A 16238-nucleotide genomic window follows, 5' to 3' on the forward strand; every position below is an offset into this window, starting at 1 on the left:
CTTGAACGCAGCAGTCTGCCTCAGCTGAACGGTGACTGTACACATTCAAGATGGCCGCTGCGATGGACGACGAATTTGAAGACGCACCTGATGTGGAGCCTTTAGAACCGACTCTGAAGAACATAATCGAACAGAAATCCCTGAAATGGATCTTCGTTGGTGGGAAAGGTGGTGTCGGCAAAACCACCTGCAGGTAAGTCGAAGGAAATACTCTTAGCGACTCGAGCTAGCTGAAATAATTACCTCAAGCTAGCTTTTAATACACGTTAAAGGGTTTTTTTTTGATTAGATAATGAACAAGTTATGTTAGTTTTATTGATAGGAATAATTAAACGTAATCAGAACACCCTTACTTGTATTTTTTTTGTGAGTAAATTAGTGTTACCTGTCGTTTATCGGGTTGCTAAATACTGTCTAGCACAGTCAGCAGCTAAAGTTAGCCTGCTGCCAGTGCCACAATTCATTAATTTCTGTTCTTGAAATTAAATCATGACTTTCTCGTCTCCATGTCGCTCTGTTTTAACTACGGATTGTCCTGCTGTACGTTTATTGATCTTTAAAAAATAATATAAAATCAATTGGACAACTACGTAAAACGACAATCAGGAAAGGTCAGCGTTAGCCACCAGACTTGAAGGACGGACTAAACATGTCAAAAAATTTCAGAAAAATGAATCAAATACAGATCCGTCTGCATGAGAGAGTTCTACAAATTGGTCAGTTTTCTTTCTTAAAGTTATGTTATTTTTAATTGGGATTTTTTCCCCCCAACCTATTTTCTTTTCTAATTTGGACTTTGCTAAATTTATATTTGAGTTAACTTAACATTTTGCACGGTAGGCACCAGATTTCACTTTGATTTGGTTAAATGAAAAAAAACAACAACTACTGTTTGCTTATATAAAAAAGAAACATGCATTATCAAAAAAGGCAAAAGCACATACTTACAATTTTGTGCATTCTTACAATAATGTTTGGTCCCAATATTGAACAGGGCTTAGTGGGGTTGCTTTAATTAAGGATGGCTCAGAATCACACATACATGAGGAAATCTGCAAAACAAAGCTCCTGCTAATCATTTATTATCTATACTGAGTTACGTGGCTATTACTAAGCATCATTAACTTATTAAACATAAAGATTTGCAGTGCAATTTTTTAATTCCACCTTTCTGAAGTTTTATTCACATTCTGCAAAATTCTAGAAATTAAGTATCTAAAACTTATCTGATTTTTTTTTGTGTGTGTGTGCATTTAGCTGTAGTTTGGCCGTCCAGCTGGCTGCCGTCAGAGAGAGCGTCCTCATCATATCCACAGATCCTGCCCATAACATCTCTGATGCTTTTGACCAGAAATTCTCAAAGGTGCCTACTAAAGTTAAGGGCTACGACAACCTCTTCGCAATGGTAAGTCATAATGAATAATAAAAGAAATAAAAATCTTTTGAACAAATATTTTTTAGAATCCGAATTTTGATCAGTAACATATGTAGCAAGGTTCAAGAGTTTGAGTTAGTAGGTAGGTTAATAGTATTAGAAACTATTGGCCCTTTATATTTTGTGCAAACCAGTCGGCTTCTTGCACGTGCAAGTTGTTTTTTTTTTTTGTGCAACAAATTGTACAGTGGCTGGTGATTTTATTATTTTTTTTCCTACATAGTTCTTGTGTGACAAAATTAAAACAGCGCTGAGATTTGAAGATATACTGACAAAATTATATAAACAACTTTAATCACAAGAACTATAATTATTCAAGTTTTTTATTTGATCAATTTAGTCAAATTCAGTTCGTGATATAATGTTATTTTAAGACGCCTGAGCTTAGTCCTTCATTTATTTATTTATTTTTTTATCTATGACACTGTTGTCAGAATGTCTCATCTGATCCAGCATTTGGAAATTGGAGTCAGCCATTAAGAAAACCACAAAGAGGTTTATTTGTCCTGTTTTTGGAAAGCTTTTTGCATTAGTTCACCACTTGTCAGTATCTCAAGGGCAGGAAACAACAGGCCACTTGTATATTTTTTTCCATCTTTCATATTTGTTTTATACAGGAGATTGACCCGAGCTTGGGCGTCGCCGAACTGCCTGATGAATTCTTTGAGGAGGACAACATGCTCAGCATGGGCAAGAAAATGATGCAGGAAGCCATGAGTGCTTTCCCTGGCATTGACGAGGCTATGAGCTACGCAGAGGTCATGAGGTGAAAAATAAATGCAGAAATAAAAATTAGAAATGTAAAATGATGTGGTTGGTGATGTTTTATTTAACTTGGTGTGCTTAATTACCTGTTTAAACAGGTTAGTGAAAGGAATGAACTTCTCAGTTGTGGTGTTTGACACTGCGCCGACTGGCCACACGCTGCGTCTGCTCAACTTCCCCACCATCGTGGAGCGAGGGCTGGGTCGCCTCATGAAAATAAAGAACCAGATCAGCCCCTTCATTTCTCAGGTGCACTGGATTTTTCTACCAGAGTCTAAATAGCTGTGTGAGGAAATAATTTTCAGCGAGGCTTTAATTTCATCTCTTTATTATTATTATTATTGTTGTTATTATCATTATTATTATTATTCCCAGATGTGTAACATGCTTGGTCTGGGTGACATGAATGCAGACCAGCTGGCGTCCAAACTGGAGGAAACTCTACCAGTCATTCGCTCCGTTAGTGAGCAGTTCAAAGATCCTGTAAGTGTCATTCATTTAATAGTGTCACTCTTTACAAGTCACCTTCTGACTGGAGTCACTCAAGGTGACTCAAGGAGTCACTAAAATGTGACCTGCCTGCCCACTCTCCGTCTATTTATCTTTCTGTTCTTCCGTCTGTCCATCAGTCTTTCCTTTTGTTCATGAATCCAGGAATAACTTGGTTGTTTTGAATACATGGGATAATATTAGAAAGTGGTGAAATACTTTGTATCTTATGACAACTGTTGTCCATCTGAATGTGCTTTGAAAAGCACGTGCTTTTTCTAACTCCTCTGTTGTCTCTGCGAATGTTTTCCAGGAACAGACGACCTTCATCTGTGTTTGTATCGCAGAGTTCCTGTCGCTGTACGAGACAGAGCGGCTGATCCAGGAACTAGCCAAGTGTCGCATCGACACACACAACATCATTGTCAACCAGCTGGTTTTCCCCGAAGCAGAGAAGCCTTGTAAAATGTGTGAAGCCCGTCACAAAATTCAGTCCAAATATTTAGACCAGGTACGGCCTGCAAGTGTTTTCTGTCTTTGAAGAGTTTTAACTGCTTAAGTCACTAATGTCAGAACTACCGGTCATTTGTTGACTCTTTTGGCTCTTTATCGCCAACAGCCACTTCCCCCAAAATTATGCAAAAGGGCTAAATAAAAATGTAAAATGAATGTGACCCAATGTTTTGAAATATTGTCTTAATCACATAAAGTATTACGTTTCGCCCTCAAGAGCCTTTATTTGGAAAAAAAAAGAGAAGACATTTCAAAAGTCATAGTCCAAATAGATGCACACAGACATCCACTGTTAAAGGAGCCTGCAGTTTACAAGAATGCAACCTGAACATCTGTAAAGACTAAATAGAAAATATAAATCATAACATTTACATCCATATTGGTATAAATATGGATGTAAAGTGGATTACGGAAACATTAGTAGCAAAAGTATCAGGACTTATTTCACCGATGTGTAATTATCCAATATTTAAAGCAGTGATTGCTATTTTCCCATGTATTCATCATTGGTGTGCCTTGTCCCTGCAGATGGAGGATCTTTATGAAGATTTCCACATAGTTAAGTTACCGCTGCTGCCTCATGAAGTTCGAGGTGCCGACAAGGTCAACACATTCTCGAAGCAGCTTCTGGAACCATACAAACCCCCAAATAAGTGATCTCTCACTTGTCGGACCTCTTCTCAACCGCCCCCCGTGTCTTCCTCTCTTCCCTCTAAGTCTGTAGATAAAACACTTCAACGGTCTGAACGCGCCTGCGCCGAGTTTTCCCACCCCACCTCGTCTTAAACCTTGCAGCAACAGTCTCATAATGATCCACTCTGTCCTCTGAAGCAGAACACTCCTACATCAACAACACACTCACATTCCCAAACTGAAGGGGAGCTGATGAGAACACACACATACACACAACCTCATTGTGAGATGGGGCGGTGCGTATATGCAGTCTAACTCTCGGTTTATTCTCGTGTTCATATCCTTTGTGGCAGTTGTTCTAGTCTTACTGCATTCAACTTGGTCTCAACAGAACCATCCTGTCTCGGGTCAGAGTTCAGTTCTAACCGTTTCCTTTGACAGTTCTGTTCGTTTAACAGATTTCAGATGGTTGATGTCAACACCTCGGCTTCTCTGTGATTTTGGTGCTTGTGTCTTTTTTTTCCAGTCGAGGTTCTGACTGAACTTGCAACCAAATTCACGTCTTGTATATTTTTCAGTTTCATTTAAGTTACTACAACTTCAGAGTTAAATGACAGGTTGTTGGCAAAAAGGAATAAAAAGAGAAATGTTATCATTCTTTTAGTTTCAGTTCTTGTGGGTTATTTGTATTCCAATAAAAGTGCAGGAATGGCTTGTTTACTGTTTGGCATCATTGGTTTGTTTTAAGATATGAATCCACATGTTTCATAAGACCAAAGTGTGACATTTCAGTAAGTTGAAGCTGAAAGGTCACTAAATCTTCCCCTCCAAGCCCCTTAAACACATCAACCCACTTCTCTCTAACATTGATTACATTATGGGAAGAATCAGGATAACTATTCTGATTGTAGTCATTTAGAATATAACCTATCACTGAAGTTTTGAGCTAATGATTGTATGCATTCTTACTGCTGTGAATGAAACAAAGGTTCTGGTTCAATTGAAGCTTTCCCAATTGGAAAATAAGTATAAGGTCAATACTTCCACCTGTCAACATCTTTTGTTTTCTGTCACTGATTGCTTCAAGAATCTGTTTTCTATAGATTTTATTTAAATTATATTTCAATTGTGAATTAAAACAAACTTTCCTCAGCTAAAAATTGTTCCTGGTCTTGTGTTTTTTTTGTCCTATGCTTCCATAAGGTTAATTGTCTTTTTAGAGTGCTTTAAAATAGCTCTTTAATCACATATTTAGGGGCATCGAGTTAAAGAGGGTGGACATACATGCTTGCAACACCTTTCAGTTCTATCCAGCGTTGATCAATCAAATAAAAGTTCAAGTAAAAGAGTTTGAAGGTAACATGAGGGCTCAGATGACCTTTAAATAAAACATCTCAAGAGGATATACGGATTTGTTTAAACTTCATTTTAGATAATTGTTGAAATGTACAACAGTCTGCAGCTTCATAACCAGCCAGCAAGGTTCTTGTTTGTCATTTTACTGAGCAGGAAAGTTTGCACGGTCCGATTGCTGCTGTTTAATAATTCCCTGCTATTCTCGGCCCTGCGCGCTCCTCCGGCCGCGGCGCTGCGGCCTGTCGCTTGTGGTTCATCACTGAGCATCGCTCGCCCGGTTGGGGGCCGTGCTAACGAGCCTCCCCCTCTTTATTTTGTTGGAGGGGATTTGCCCCGGGGCGCGCTGACCACTGGACACCGCCGAGGATTATAACCACGCAGCCGACGAGCGGAGCTGACGCCAGAGGATATCAGGGCGGTGAGCTCCTTCGGAGAGAGCGGCACTGCTGAACGCAGAGCGGAACGCGTGCCAATTACGCATGGAGATGCGCTGAGGAGATCAGCTGAACGACGCACCTCTGAAAGGTAGGACGATGCATTTAGTTAAATAATGAATCAACATTCATGATTTGTGAAGAAATCTCTGTCTCAGTCTTGTTTCAAAACGGTAACTTCGCTTTTAGATACATTCCTCCTTTAATTAAGATTTAATTTGTTTTCATCAATAATTATATTATGAGTTATAAACGCTGTTTGTCAAGATTAAATTAAACTGTCAATTATTTTATGACAGGGGTTCCCACGTCTACGTAAAAATTTAATGCATTTTCATTAAAATGTTAAATCTCGACGTTCATATTTATCACAGAATTTTTTGTTGGCTTAGAAGAATGATGGAAAGAAATGAAAAACACAAGGAAAGAGGGGAGGAAGGAGGTCACAAAATAGGAAGGAAGGTAAAGTAAGGAGATAGAGGAGACAAATAAGGATGGAAGGACAAAAAGGAGGGAACTAACGCTCAGGAAACCAACAATTACAAAAGGGGAAGCAAAGAAGGAGCCGAGCTACGAAAAAGTTTGTTTGTAGGGAAGGTAGGAGACACGGAAGGAAGGCTTGAGGAAAGGATACAGTTGAGGAAGAAAGCGAGGTAAAGAGAGGAGAAGTGGACACTGAAAGAATGAGGGACAGCACGGAGGCAACTAGGACGCGAGGAACGAAGATGGTAAAAGTTAAAAGGAAGGAGAGGGTGTACTACAGTATGTCAGGAAGGCAGGTAGGGCAAGAAAAAGAGTACATAATAAAGAAATAAAGAAAGAAAGAAAGAAAAAGGCAGAAAGCATACAAAGGAGGTACAAGGTACTCTACATTTAGACAATGGAATATGGGAGTAATGGGTTCGGTGTATTCCAAACCTGGAAAATACTGAAATCAAATTTCAAACTTTCCTGAAGGTACAGGAACTCTGATGAGGACATATGAAACTGATTAAATTAGAAACTGTATCTTTCCCCAAACAGCGCTTTCATTCTGGAAACCTGGAAATCCTCTGCTCCTGATGACGGTCACCTACACCGCCAGAGTTGCAAATGCCAAATTCTGTGGCTTTTCCAAGCTGCTCTTGGCCTGGAAAGGCAGCATCTACAAGGTTCTTTACAAAGAGTTTCTGGCTTTCTTCGCCATGTACACAGCCACCAGCGTCACTTACAGGTGAGGGAGGAACCGCTGTTATGACAAGTTTACACACACACTCATCAAGAGTGTTAATGTCATGCTTAATTTGGGGCTTCTAGTGATTTATTTAAGCCACAAAAATGTCCAAATGTGCATTTATTAGATTTTTTGTAATTAGATGCTGGACAAAAAGTAGAAAGTATTCCTGAGGCGGCCTTTGGAAGATCTTTTAAATGGACAAGGCTGACTAATTTCATGCTGGTTGCCATGACTGACTGCAGTTGGCAAATCCCAAAATTATCATTTCAAACAACTATGTGTGAATGCAACTTTTTTAGATGTGATGATGAGATTAAAGGAGACTGGTTAGGATTTTTAGAAACAAAAGAGGAACCATTGTGACCCACTGCTGTCATATGCTAGAAGCCCAGCGTCACGGTCCAGTCAGACAAGTTTTACTTCACCGTGGACTAAGAGGGTAGCAAGTGAGAAAGAAGCATTTTCTCCAAAAGTGATGCCTTTAATCTTGACTGAGACATTCAGTTGTCCACATGAAGAAGCTTAATAACTTTTGAGAAAAGTTTCATGTTCACGAGACAAAGACCAAGCTGGTCAAACCAACAAACACTGCACCAGTTATTCAGCACAGTGGAGGTAGCATCATGCTATTGGTCTGTTTTTCTGATAATGGTATTTGTTTAGTTCACAAAGTCGATATAATTATGAAGCTGGATAACCACTCCAGAGTTCTTCAACTTCACCACCAATCAACAACTAGATAATTGAAATTCTAACACATCATAGAGTTCCAACAGGAACATCTTACATAATCTGGTTCTGTTATGGATAAAACAGGCTAACATGCTTTAAATCCAGGTCTCTGCAAAGAAAAACAAACTATTTGGTCAAAATAAGAGGTCAAATGACTCCAGTAGCAGAAAGTGTGTGATTTAGTTTTACCTTCTGAAGGGGTATTTATATCAAATTTTACTGTGGGTTGGAATGTAACGTTTTTAACCTTTGAAATTGTTTTTCAATGGACTGAGACAGAACAGTCAAAGGAATCCTTAAAAGTCTGACATTACCCCAAAGTTCTTGCTCACGATGGGTGAATCTAATTGCACCTGTAGATAATCATCATCTCCATGATACCTTATATAACACATTCTGGATTATTCTACCGTTTCAGATTTTTTCTGGATGACGATCAGAAGAGGTATTTTGAAAAGCTGGCAATTTACTGCAACCACTATGCCAGTCTCATCCCCATGTCCTTTGTACTGGGTAAGCTTTGAGTCTTTTGGCATTTTCAGACTTGGGGTTAGTTATGATTAGTGTGGCTCTAGCAACATGACACAAGACCTTTTTTATGATTACATAAAACATATTGAATATGCAGCTTATGAGCTATTCAGGATGTTCAATGGTGTGACGTTTTCAGTGATCAATGTATGCTGACTTTATTAACCAGTAATTAAAAGCCAGTTAACATTTTCCTAATAAATACACATGAAAAAGGTGCAAGAAATGAATCTGATGGACTCATTTCCTTATTTAACCAGTGTTAAAGTATATAAAGCACCCATGAATAATCCTTAGTTGATAAATAATTCAGCACAAACTGAATACATAAATAATTCACCAGTCTGTTCTGCTACATCATGATAGTGCTTCATTCTGTTGAATGTTTTTCTGGGGCTAAAAATCTAACTCTAAATTCAGAATTTAATTTATTGGAAACTCTACAGTGTATGCAACAAAGTGACCTGTTAATAATAATAATAATAATAATAATAATAATAATAATAATAATAAATCACAGTTTTAAATCTCTGTGCTGCTGTTTGCAGGTTTCTATGTGACCCTGGTGGTGAACCGCTGGTGGAATCAGTACACCAGCATCCCGTTGCCCGACAGGCTCATGTGCGTCCTGTCCGGGGGCCTGCAGGGGAACGACGAGCGAGGCCGCTTGCTGAGACGCACCATGATGCGCTACGCCAGTCTCTCAGCCCTGCTCATCCTCCGCTCTGTCAGCACGGCCGTCTTCAAACGGTTCCCCACCATGGACCACGTGGTGGAGGCTGGTGAGAGCAGGGCGACGCTGGGAATGGTCGCCCTGCACAGCACATATTTACAAAATTTGACTTATTTCTCTCAGGGTTTGTGATTAACACCACGTAGCATAGATACATTTTTATCAGACTACCAGAAAGTGGTCAGAGGTGTTTCTGATGGTAATACACACAATGATTGTGAAGCGTTTGCTTCTGCATTCACTAAACTCACGAGAGGACACGTAAGGAGATTTACTGATTAAAAAAACAAGCAATAAATTACTATTTTTGGGTCATTTTATATATTCAAAAACACTCACGTTAACTATCCCTTATCACGTCTTTTGACACACAAGCAGCAGGGGGAGTTGCCTAGAAAACCAGCTTCTTCTTGGTCCACCAACCTGTGTTCAGTCTCCATAGTAACCAAATTGGCCCATAGGTGTTTAAAATCTGCACTACTTCTATTAATGCTTTGGGTTTTAACACAGATATTCTCCACAGCATTGATATATAAATTTTTTTTTTTTTTTTTTCATTTGCAAAATGAAAAAAAGCTTACATAGTTTGAGAGACTGTGTAAGAATACATTAAAGTATTATTTTACCACCAACACGGTGATTCATAAAAAGCCACTATGTTTTAATAGATCTTTATAGAAGATATACAAACCAATGACTCCTGTTGTTTTCTGTGCAGGATTTATGACAAGAGAGGAGAGAAAGAAGTTTGAGGGTCTCCACTCTCCTTACAACAAATACTGGATCCCGTGCGTTTGGTTCACCAACCTGGCAGCTGTGGCTCGCTGTGAAGGCAGAATCAAAGATGATCACACACTCAAACTTCTCCTGCAGGTGCAGCACAGCCAGAACATGCAGAAACCTTCACGCAAGCTGGCTAATAGTGTTGAGCTGCAGAGTTTCTTTACTCTTTTGAATGGAGATTTAGATTGTGGATTGACAGCTGCTGTGTGTGTGTGTGTGTGTGTGGGTGTGTGGGTGTGTGGGTGGGTGTGTGTGTGTGTTGGTGGGTGTGTGTGTGTGTGTGGGCAGGAACTGAACGGTTTCAGAGGGAAGTGCAGCATGCTGTTTCATTATGACATGATCAGCGTGCCTCTAGTGTACACTCAGGTAAGATCATTCACAGACTTGGTAAATCTTGGGTTTTTATTTAATACACCTTATCAGGGGTGTCAAACTCCAGTCCTCAAGGGCCGCTGTCCTGCAACTTTTAGATGTGCCTCTGCTGCACCACACCTGAATAGAATAATTAGGTCATTAGCAAGACTCTGGATAACCTATCTACACATGGAGGAGGTAATTAAGCCATTTCATTCCAGCGTTTTGTACCGGTGGTACATCTAGAAACTGCAGGACACCGGCCCTTGAGGACTGGAGTTTGACACCTGTGCCTTAGGTATTTTAATCAGGACTTTTGGTCAAAACATTCATAACTCTTCAGCCTTTTTGCATTTTCTCACATTACAACTCCAATCTTCCATATTTTATGGGAATTTTCTGTGATAGACCAACATATAGGCTGAATTTGTTTGCCCATTCCACTTTGCAAAGCTGTCATTAAATTTCAAGCCTCGCCACAGATTGGGTTTAGGTCTGAATTTTGACTAGGCCATTCTAGACCACAAATAAACTCAAACATGTAACTGAAGCTCTGGCTATAGGTTTAATGTCTGTTTCCTACAAGGTGAACCTTGCATTCTCACAGCATCATCATGTTTTATGGTGGGTGTGGCTGCAGGGAATTTTTCATGTGTATATAATATTTTGCATGTAGACCAAAAGGTTCAGCTTTGGTCTCATCTGAATGGAGCTCCTCCTTCTCCATGTTTGATGTGCCCCTTCCTGGCTTGTGGCAACATAAAATTTCTTACGGCTTTCTTTCAATACAGTTTTCCTCTCGTCACTCTTCCATGAAGATCAGATTTGTGAATCCATGACTTATAGTTGTCAACACTTATTCCGACTTGATCTCTGTGGTTTAAAGCTGGACTGGGACAGGACTAGGATTGGACTGGGACTGGACTGGGACTTCCCCCAGTGGGTTGGTCTGATGTTCGGACTGCAAAGGCACATTTTCTCTCTCCTTTTTTTTTTTTTTTGGAAGGCCAAGAGCTACTGCAGTCCCTAGTATGGGTATGGCAGGCAGTTTTGACATAAAATCAGTTTTATCTGACAATTTTAATTATATTTCAGATGTCTAAAAATGAGCTTTGACTAGACACATCTACATTTGGGATATCCTGAATGATAACCTAAGGTAATTAGAGATATATTAATTAACTAATATGTCTAGTCAAAAACCAATTTAAGATATCTGGAACGTAAGTGTGGTGAAGCCAATTTTATATTAGAACAGCCTGCCAAAGACAGCACACACTGGCAGCTCTCGCTGTGTTTAGTTTTTGGAGATGGTCAATCAAAAATACTCTCTTATGGAGAGGTTGCTGTGTCTGACAAAGAAGGAGCTGTTTTCTATGTTTCTCTACAAGTTTTAATCATTTAGCTCACCAGGCTGTGCACATGATGACTGGGAAGATTAACCAAAGAAATGCTAAGGATGTTACTTATGAACACACAAAAACTTTCTTTATTTTTGAGACTTTTAACAAAATACCCAATTTCTGGAAAAAAATCTATAAAATATCTTCTTGTTTCAGAACAGAAACTTTTGTAACGTTATTAAGTTAATACAAACACAAGATATTTTTACTTTAGTTAAATGTGTAACTTCTTCATTTGAGCTGAGATTGTCAGTTCACTAGAGTTACCACCAGTGGCCATGAGAGGGCGCCACAAGAAAATAAAACAGAAGGAGCTTTCCAGAAATAAAAACAACGGGAACAAAACCAAGGCATTAAATACATTTATCTTAATGCTGCACAATTCCTTTTACAAAGAGGTGGAATAATAAGTGAAAGTAATTACATTTTACGACGATACAATTTTACAAAATTTGTTTAAAATGATTCAAATAAAGAAATACAGTGAAAAAGTCAGTAATAATAAATACAACTTTTGCATTAGCACAGATCAGATGCATCTGTTTGTCTCTCAGGTGGTGACTCTGGCAGTGTACAGTTTTTTCCTCGTGTGTCTGATTGGCCGTCAGTTTCTGGACCCCAGTCAGGGTTACCCTGGTCATGACCTGGACCTCTATGTGCCCATCTTCACACTGCTGCAGTTCTTCTTTTACGCAGGGTGGCTCAAGGTCAGACTGAGGCTCCCTTGATGTTTTGCTCCAACTTGATGTCAGGAGAAATTGGAGACATTCAATCTTTTGTTGTTACTCTTGAAGGTTGCAGAGCAGCTGATTAACCCCTTTGGAGAAGATGATGATGATTTTGAGACCAACTGGCTAATTGACAGAAACTTTCAGGTTTTTTTTTTTTAAAAAAAAGCTTGATTTAAAACCTTTTAGACTTTGAGTTATGTTCTGTTTTTTCTGGCTTCTCTGTTTTACATTTTGTGTGCAGGTGTCCATGATGGCCGTGGATGAGATGTACGGCGATCTCCCGATGATGGAGCGAGACCGTTACTGGAACGACTCCAATCCCCGACCGCCCTACACGGCAGCTACACTCTTCGTCCTCCGTAAACCGTCCTTTCAAGGGTCCACCTTCGACATGGCGTGAGTTTCTCTGTGTGTCCTCTTGGGGACATTGAGGGCCCGAGTGAGAATCCCCCTTGCCTAGTGTTTGAAACATAGAATGTTTTCTCCTTTTAGGCTTAAGAAAGAGTTCAAGAAAAAACACTTTCAACAAATATAACAAATGTTTTTTTTTCAGTAGCCTAAAATATAAATAATCCTGACTTCCATTTGCAGGATCCCGAAGGAGGAGATGCACTTCCAACCTCTGGAGGACATTGCTGAGAATCTGGAGGAATCCGGCACTCGCCACCCCAACATGGCTCTGTTTAACCGCCTCCTTCACGCGGCTCCATCCCCAACTGGCTTCATGGGAGGAGCTCTACGCCGCACTTCGGCTCAGCTCCAGAGGCTGTACCACTCTCCCAGCAACGACAGATGCTCCAGCGAAGACGAGGAGGACGAGGAGGAGAAAAGTTGTAAAATTGGCAAAGGAGGGTCGCTGCCATCAGGGCTGGGCCAGGACATCCAGAGCACCGTGTGCAGCTTCAGGGAGGACAAGAGTCCCAGGACGCCGCTGGTGGATGTTCAGTTTGGGGAGGAGCTGGGAAGACGAGGAGGAAACTTCTCAGCCGGCGGGAGCAGGGATGTAAAAAGAGTTGAAGGAGTTCAGAGGGATGAAGATGGATTTGAAGCAGAGTCAGAGGAGACTTCTGTAGCTCCTGTGTCATTGCTTCCTCCTCCTCCTCCTCCTCCATTCTCCAGAGAGACATCTACCCGCCCAGCCTCTGCCACTCCTATCACGTCCCGCCACCGTTCTGCCTTCCTGTTTCCCCCGACCGCCCAGTCCAGTCTGGAGCACTGCAGCTCCCAGCCAGTGATCAGCCATCCCAGGGCAATGCCTCCCATTCCCAAACCACCGTCCACTGGGAACAAAATGTCCCTCCTCACCGTGCCGTCTTACATCGAGCCTCAGCGTTTTCGCAGTGTGAGCATGGGGTCAGAGTTCACAGGGTCCTGAAGTCAGCAACAAGGTGTAAACGTCTGGTTTTGTGAACGCTGAGAGGTTTAATTCTTTAAGTAAAGCTGAAGTGGGACTTAGAGTTGTTCCTGATTCCTGATTGCCCTTTTAGGATCACATTGTAGTTTAAAGAAATTAAATGCACAGCATAACAGAATCCATGATTTCCTCCTAGTATTATCTCTTATTTATACAATAAACACTTAATCTCCTGTAAACTTTAAAAACAAAGAGAGGAGTTCATGTTGGATTTTTGCACGTTGACCAGTGGAGATTTATTAACCAGTAACTTTTGCAAAGTCCACCTGATTGTTGTTTGCGTGCAACGGAAAAATTAAATTTTAATCTGTGCATGCTTACTGCTAAAGGAAGCAAAAATAAAAACACATGGATTTGAAATTTTGACAAATTAAAATGGGCATTTGTACTCAGCATTATCTAAAACCACCAGATTGGAAACTGTCCTCATAAGTCATCTAATTAGTCACATGTATTTAATATAGTGTATATAAATCCAGATGTTCCATGAAGGTTTCAGAGTTTTCTTAGAGAACATTATGAACAAACCAGACATGTCAGAGATAAAGATGTAAAGAGTTTAAAGCAGAGTTAGTTTATAAAACAACATCCCGGGATTTGAATGTTTCACGCACATGAGAACATGATATCACCCAACTGCAAACCTCCCAACACATGGCCGACCACATAGCTGCATCAAGCAGCCAGCGTGCTTATGGTAACTTTGGAGGAGCTGCAGAGAACCATGGCTCAGGTGGGAGTAAATGTCAAAAGGTGAGCTATTACCTCAATGGAAGGGAGGCGAGGCTTAAGAAAGCCTTTGGAAGACGATTAACACAAAGCGGCGTGTTTATTGGTCACATAAAATCCCAATAATGAAATATGAATGTTTTTTGCAAGTCACTTTATGTTTCAGTTGGTCAAAAATGTCAAGTTTTGATTGAAAAGTTTTTATTTTATTTTATTGCTTATGATTCATAAAAGATTTTCGGTTTTACTGTCCCATGTACTTTACTGATGTGATTCAAGCAATTACAGAATAAAAAATAATAAAAATTTTTTTAGCAATGACAAACGATGCTCCACTTGATTTTATTGTCTTTTTTCATATTTTTCAGCACTTCAAGCAACAATCTGAAAAAAAAAAAAATCAATTTTTTTTTTACATGTGATGCTAGACCCAGGCGCCTGTGGATACAAACAGTTTGTTTCTGATTGATATCTCCAGCAGGGGGGGATAACAGCCCACCAAAAACTGGCATGCCTTCCTTCTTCTTTAGCACAGAGACGCGCTCAGTTCAAGAGGCTCTTACTGGGGCTCCTTACGGGTGGAGCGGGCCCTCCTAGCCTGGGTGGAGCGCCTCTGCTTGGCCAGGAAAGACTGAGGAAGACCTGGAGCTGCAAGGTCCTTCTCAGACAGGCTCTGCTGCTGCAGGTGCAAAGTACAAATACTAAAACTTGCCTGGTCCAGTTTTTTTTTTTTTTTAACCAGTAGAGCAAACACAAATGTCAAGAGTCTTGCTGCTAATTTATTACATCATACGTCATCTTTTTACCCATATCTAATCCCTGGCTTAGAGCCATGCCAGCCCTATGACTAAACTGGTTGTATGATAAACTTGAGAAAACACAAGAAGGAGCACAAAAAGTGGTGCACGTGTAACAAAAATGTACGACAAGACCAAACCAAGACAAGAAAAAAAACAAAAAAAACAGGATGTAAGAAAAGTTAGCAGAACATTTAGAGGCCATAAAGGGAGAAGTGGGATTGTTCGATTACGAACAGTAAAATGAGAACCTTTGCTTGACTCAATCACAACAGAGCTGTAAAACAATCGCAAAGAGAGGGATTAATATGACTAAAACATATTAAATTCACACACCCACATGTTTGATTCATAGAAACACAGCAGAGCATAGCGTTACACTCCCACACACCTTTTCAACTTTTATGGTCTGTCTAGAAACATTATCACATAGCACTGCTTGAAAGCTTTGTGTGTTTGTTATTATCTGACTTTTCTCTCACCATGGTTCGCCACGCAGCTAGGATCAGTTTTTCCTCTTGCTCCTGTCTGGACCGGGTTGTCTCACCCTGAGAGTCAAGTGGCTGCAAAAGTTTGGAAAAATCATCTAAACCTAACACAAGCTGCCATTTTAACTCACGTTGCACCAACTCACCTGTGAGGCTGCGGCCTGCAGGGCATCAGACCGACAGGCTTCACTGTCGCTGCTCATTTTTCTACTCAAATCTGAGCAGAACGGGGCCCAACAACAGCAAAAAGAAACATTTGCGTGACTGACCAGCTTGCACAGCAGCACCCCTCTGACCTGCCCCAACTGTCCGCCGATCAGTGCTGCTCCTGGCTGCGTTTTGCAGCAGAGCCCTCTTTTTGTTGTGCCGCTGATAGAGAACAATATGGAGAGGTGCTGCAGGCCTGAACGCCTCCTTGTCGCAGTCAAACGCACCATCCTGCTGACTCTGGCACATTCACTGTTGGGCAGCCAGTCACCAGGCAGGAGATTAGTGGTTAAGTTCCATGATACAATACAATTATCTTGACAGCAGATACTGCTAATTATATTCTTGTTGAAATGCAGGGCAGGGCAGCGTGCGTGCAGCAAATTCTGGAATTTTCTTATAAATAAATGAGCTGTGTTATATAAAACGATATATATATACATATACAAATCTCTCAAAAGTTTTCTTTTTGAGCAGTAAATTTTTTTGCTTTTT

General features: G+C 40.4%; 2 protein-coding genes across 2 annotated transcripts; both read left to right on the plus strand.

Annotated features, from left to right (window-relative positions):
• Positions 1–4995, plus strand: get3 (guided entry of tail-anchored proteins factor 3, ATPase). The gene is made up of 7 exons (XM_032563809.1): positions 1–193; positions 1258–1405; positions 2053–2201; positions 2299–2449; positions 2576–2683; positions 3003–3200; positions 3731–4995. The coding sequence occupies exons 1-7, from the start codon at positions 51–53 to the stop codon at positions 3857–3859; spliced, it is 1026 nt and encodes a 341-aa protein (XP_032419700.1). The 5' UTR covers positions 1–50; the 3' UTR covers positions 3860–4995.
• Positions 4996–6654: 1659 nt separating this feature from the next.
• best2 (bestrophin 2) lies at positions 6655–14622 on the plus strand. The gene is made up of 9 exons (XM_032562008.1): positions 6655–6838; positions 7992–8086; positions 8653–8886; positions 9556–9710; positions 9909–9986; positions 11932–12084; positions 12172–12252; positions 12350–12504; positions 12700–14622. The coding sequence occupies exons 1-9, from the start codon at positions 6687–6689 to the stop codon at positions 13481–13483; spliced, it is 1887 nt and encodes a 628-aa protein (XP_032417899.1). The 5' UTR covers positions 6655–6686; the 3' UTR covers positions 13484–14622.
• Positions 14623–16238: the final 1616 nt, after the last annotated feature.

The sequence above is a fragment of the Xiphophorus hellerii genome, chromosome 5 (assembly GCF_003331165.1).
Source record: "Xiphophorus hellerii strain 12219 chromosome 5, Xiphophorus_hellerii-4.1, whole genome shotgun sequence".
In the NCBI taxonomy this organism is placed as follows: Eukaryota; Metazoa; Chordata; class Actinopteri; order Cyprinodontiformes; family Poeciliidae; genus Xiphophorus; species Xiphophorus hellerii.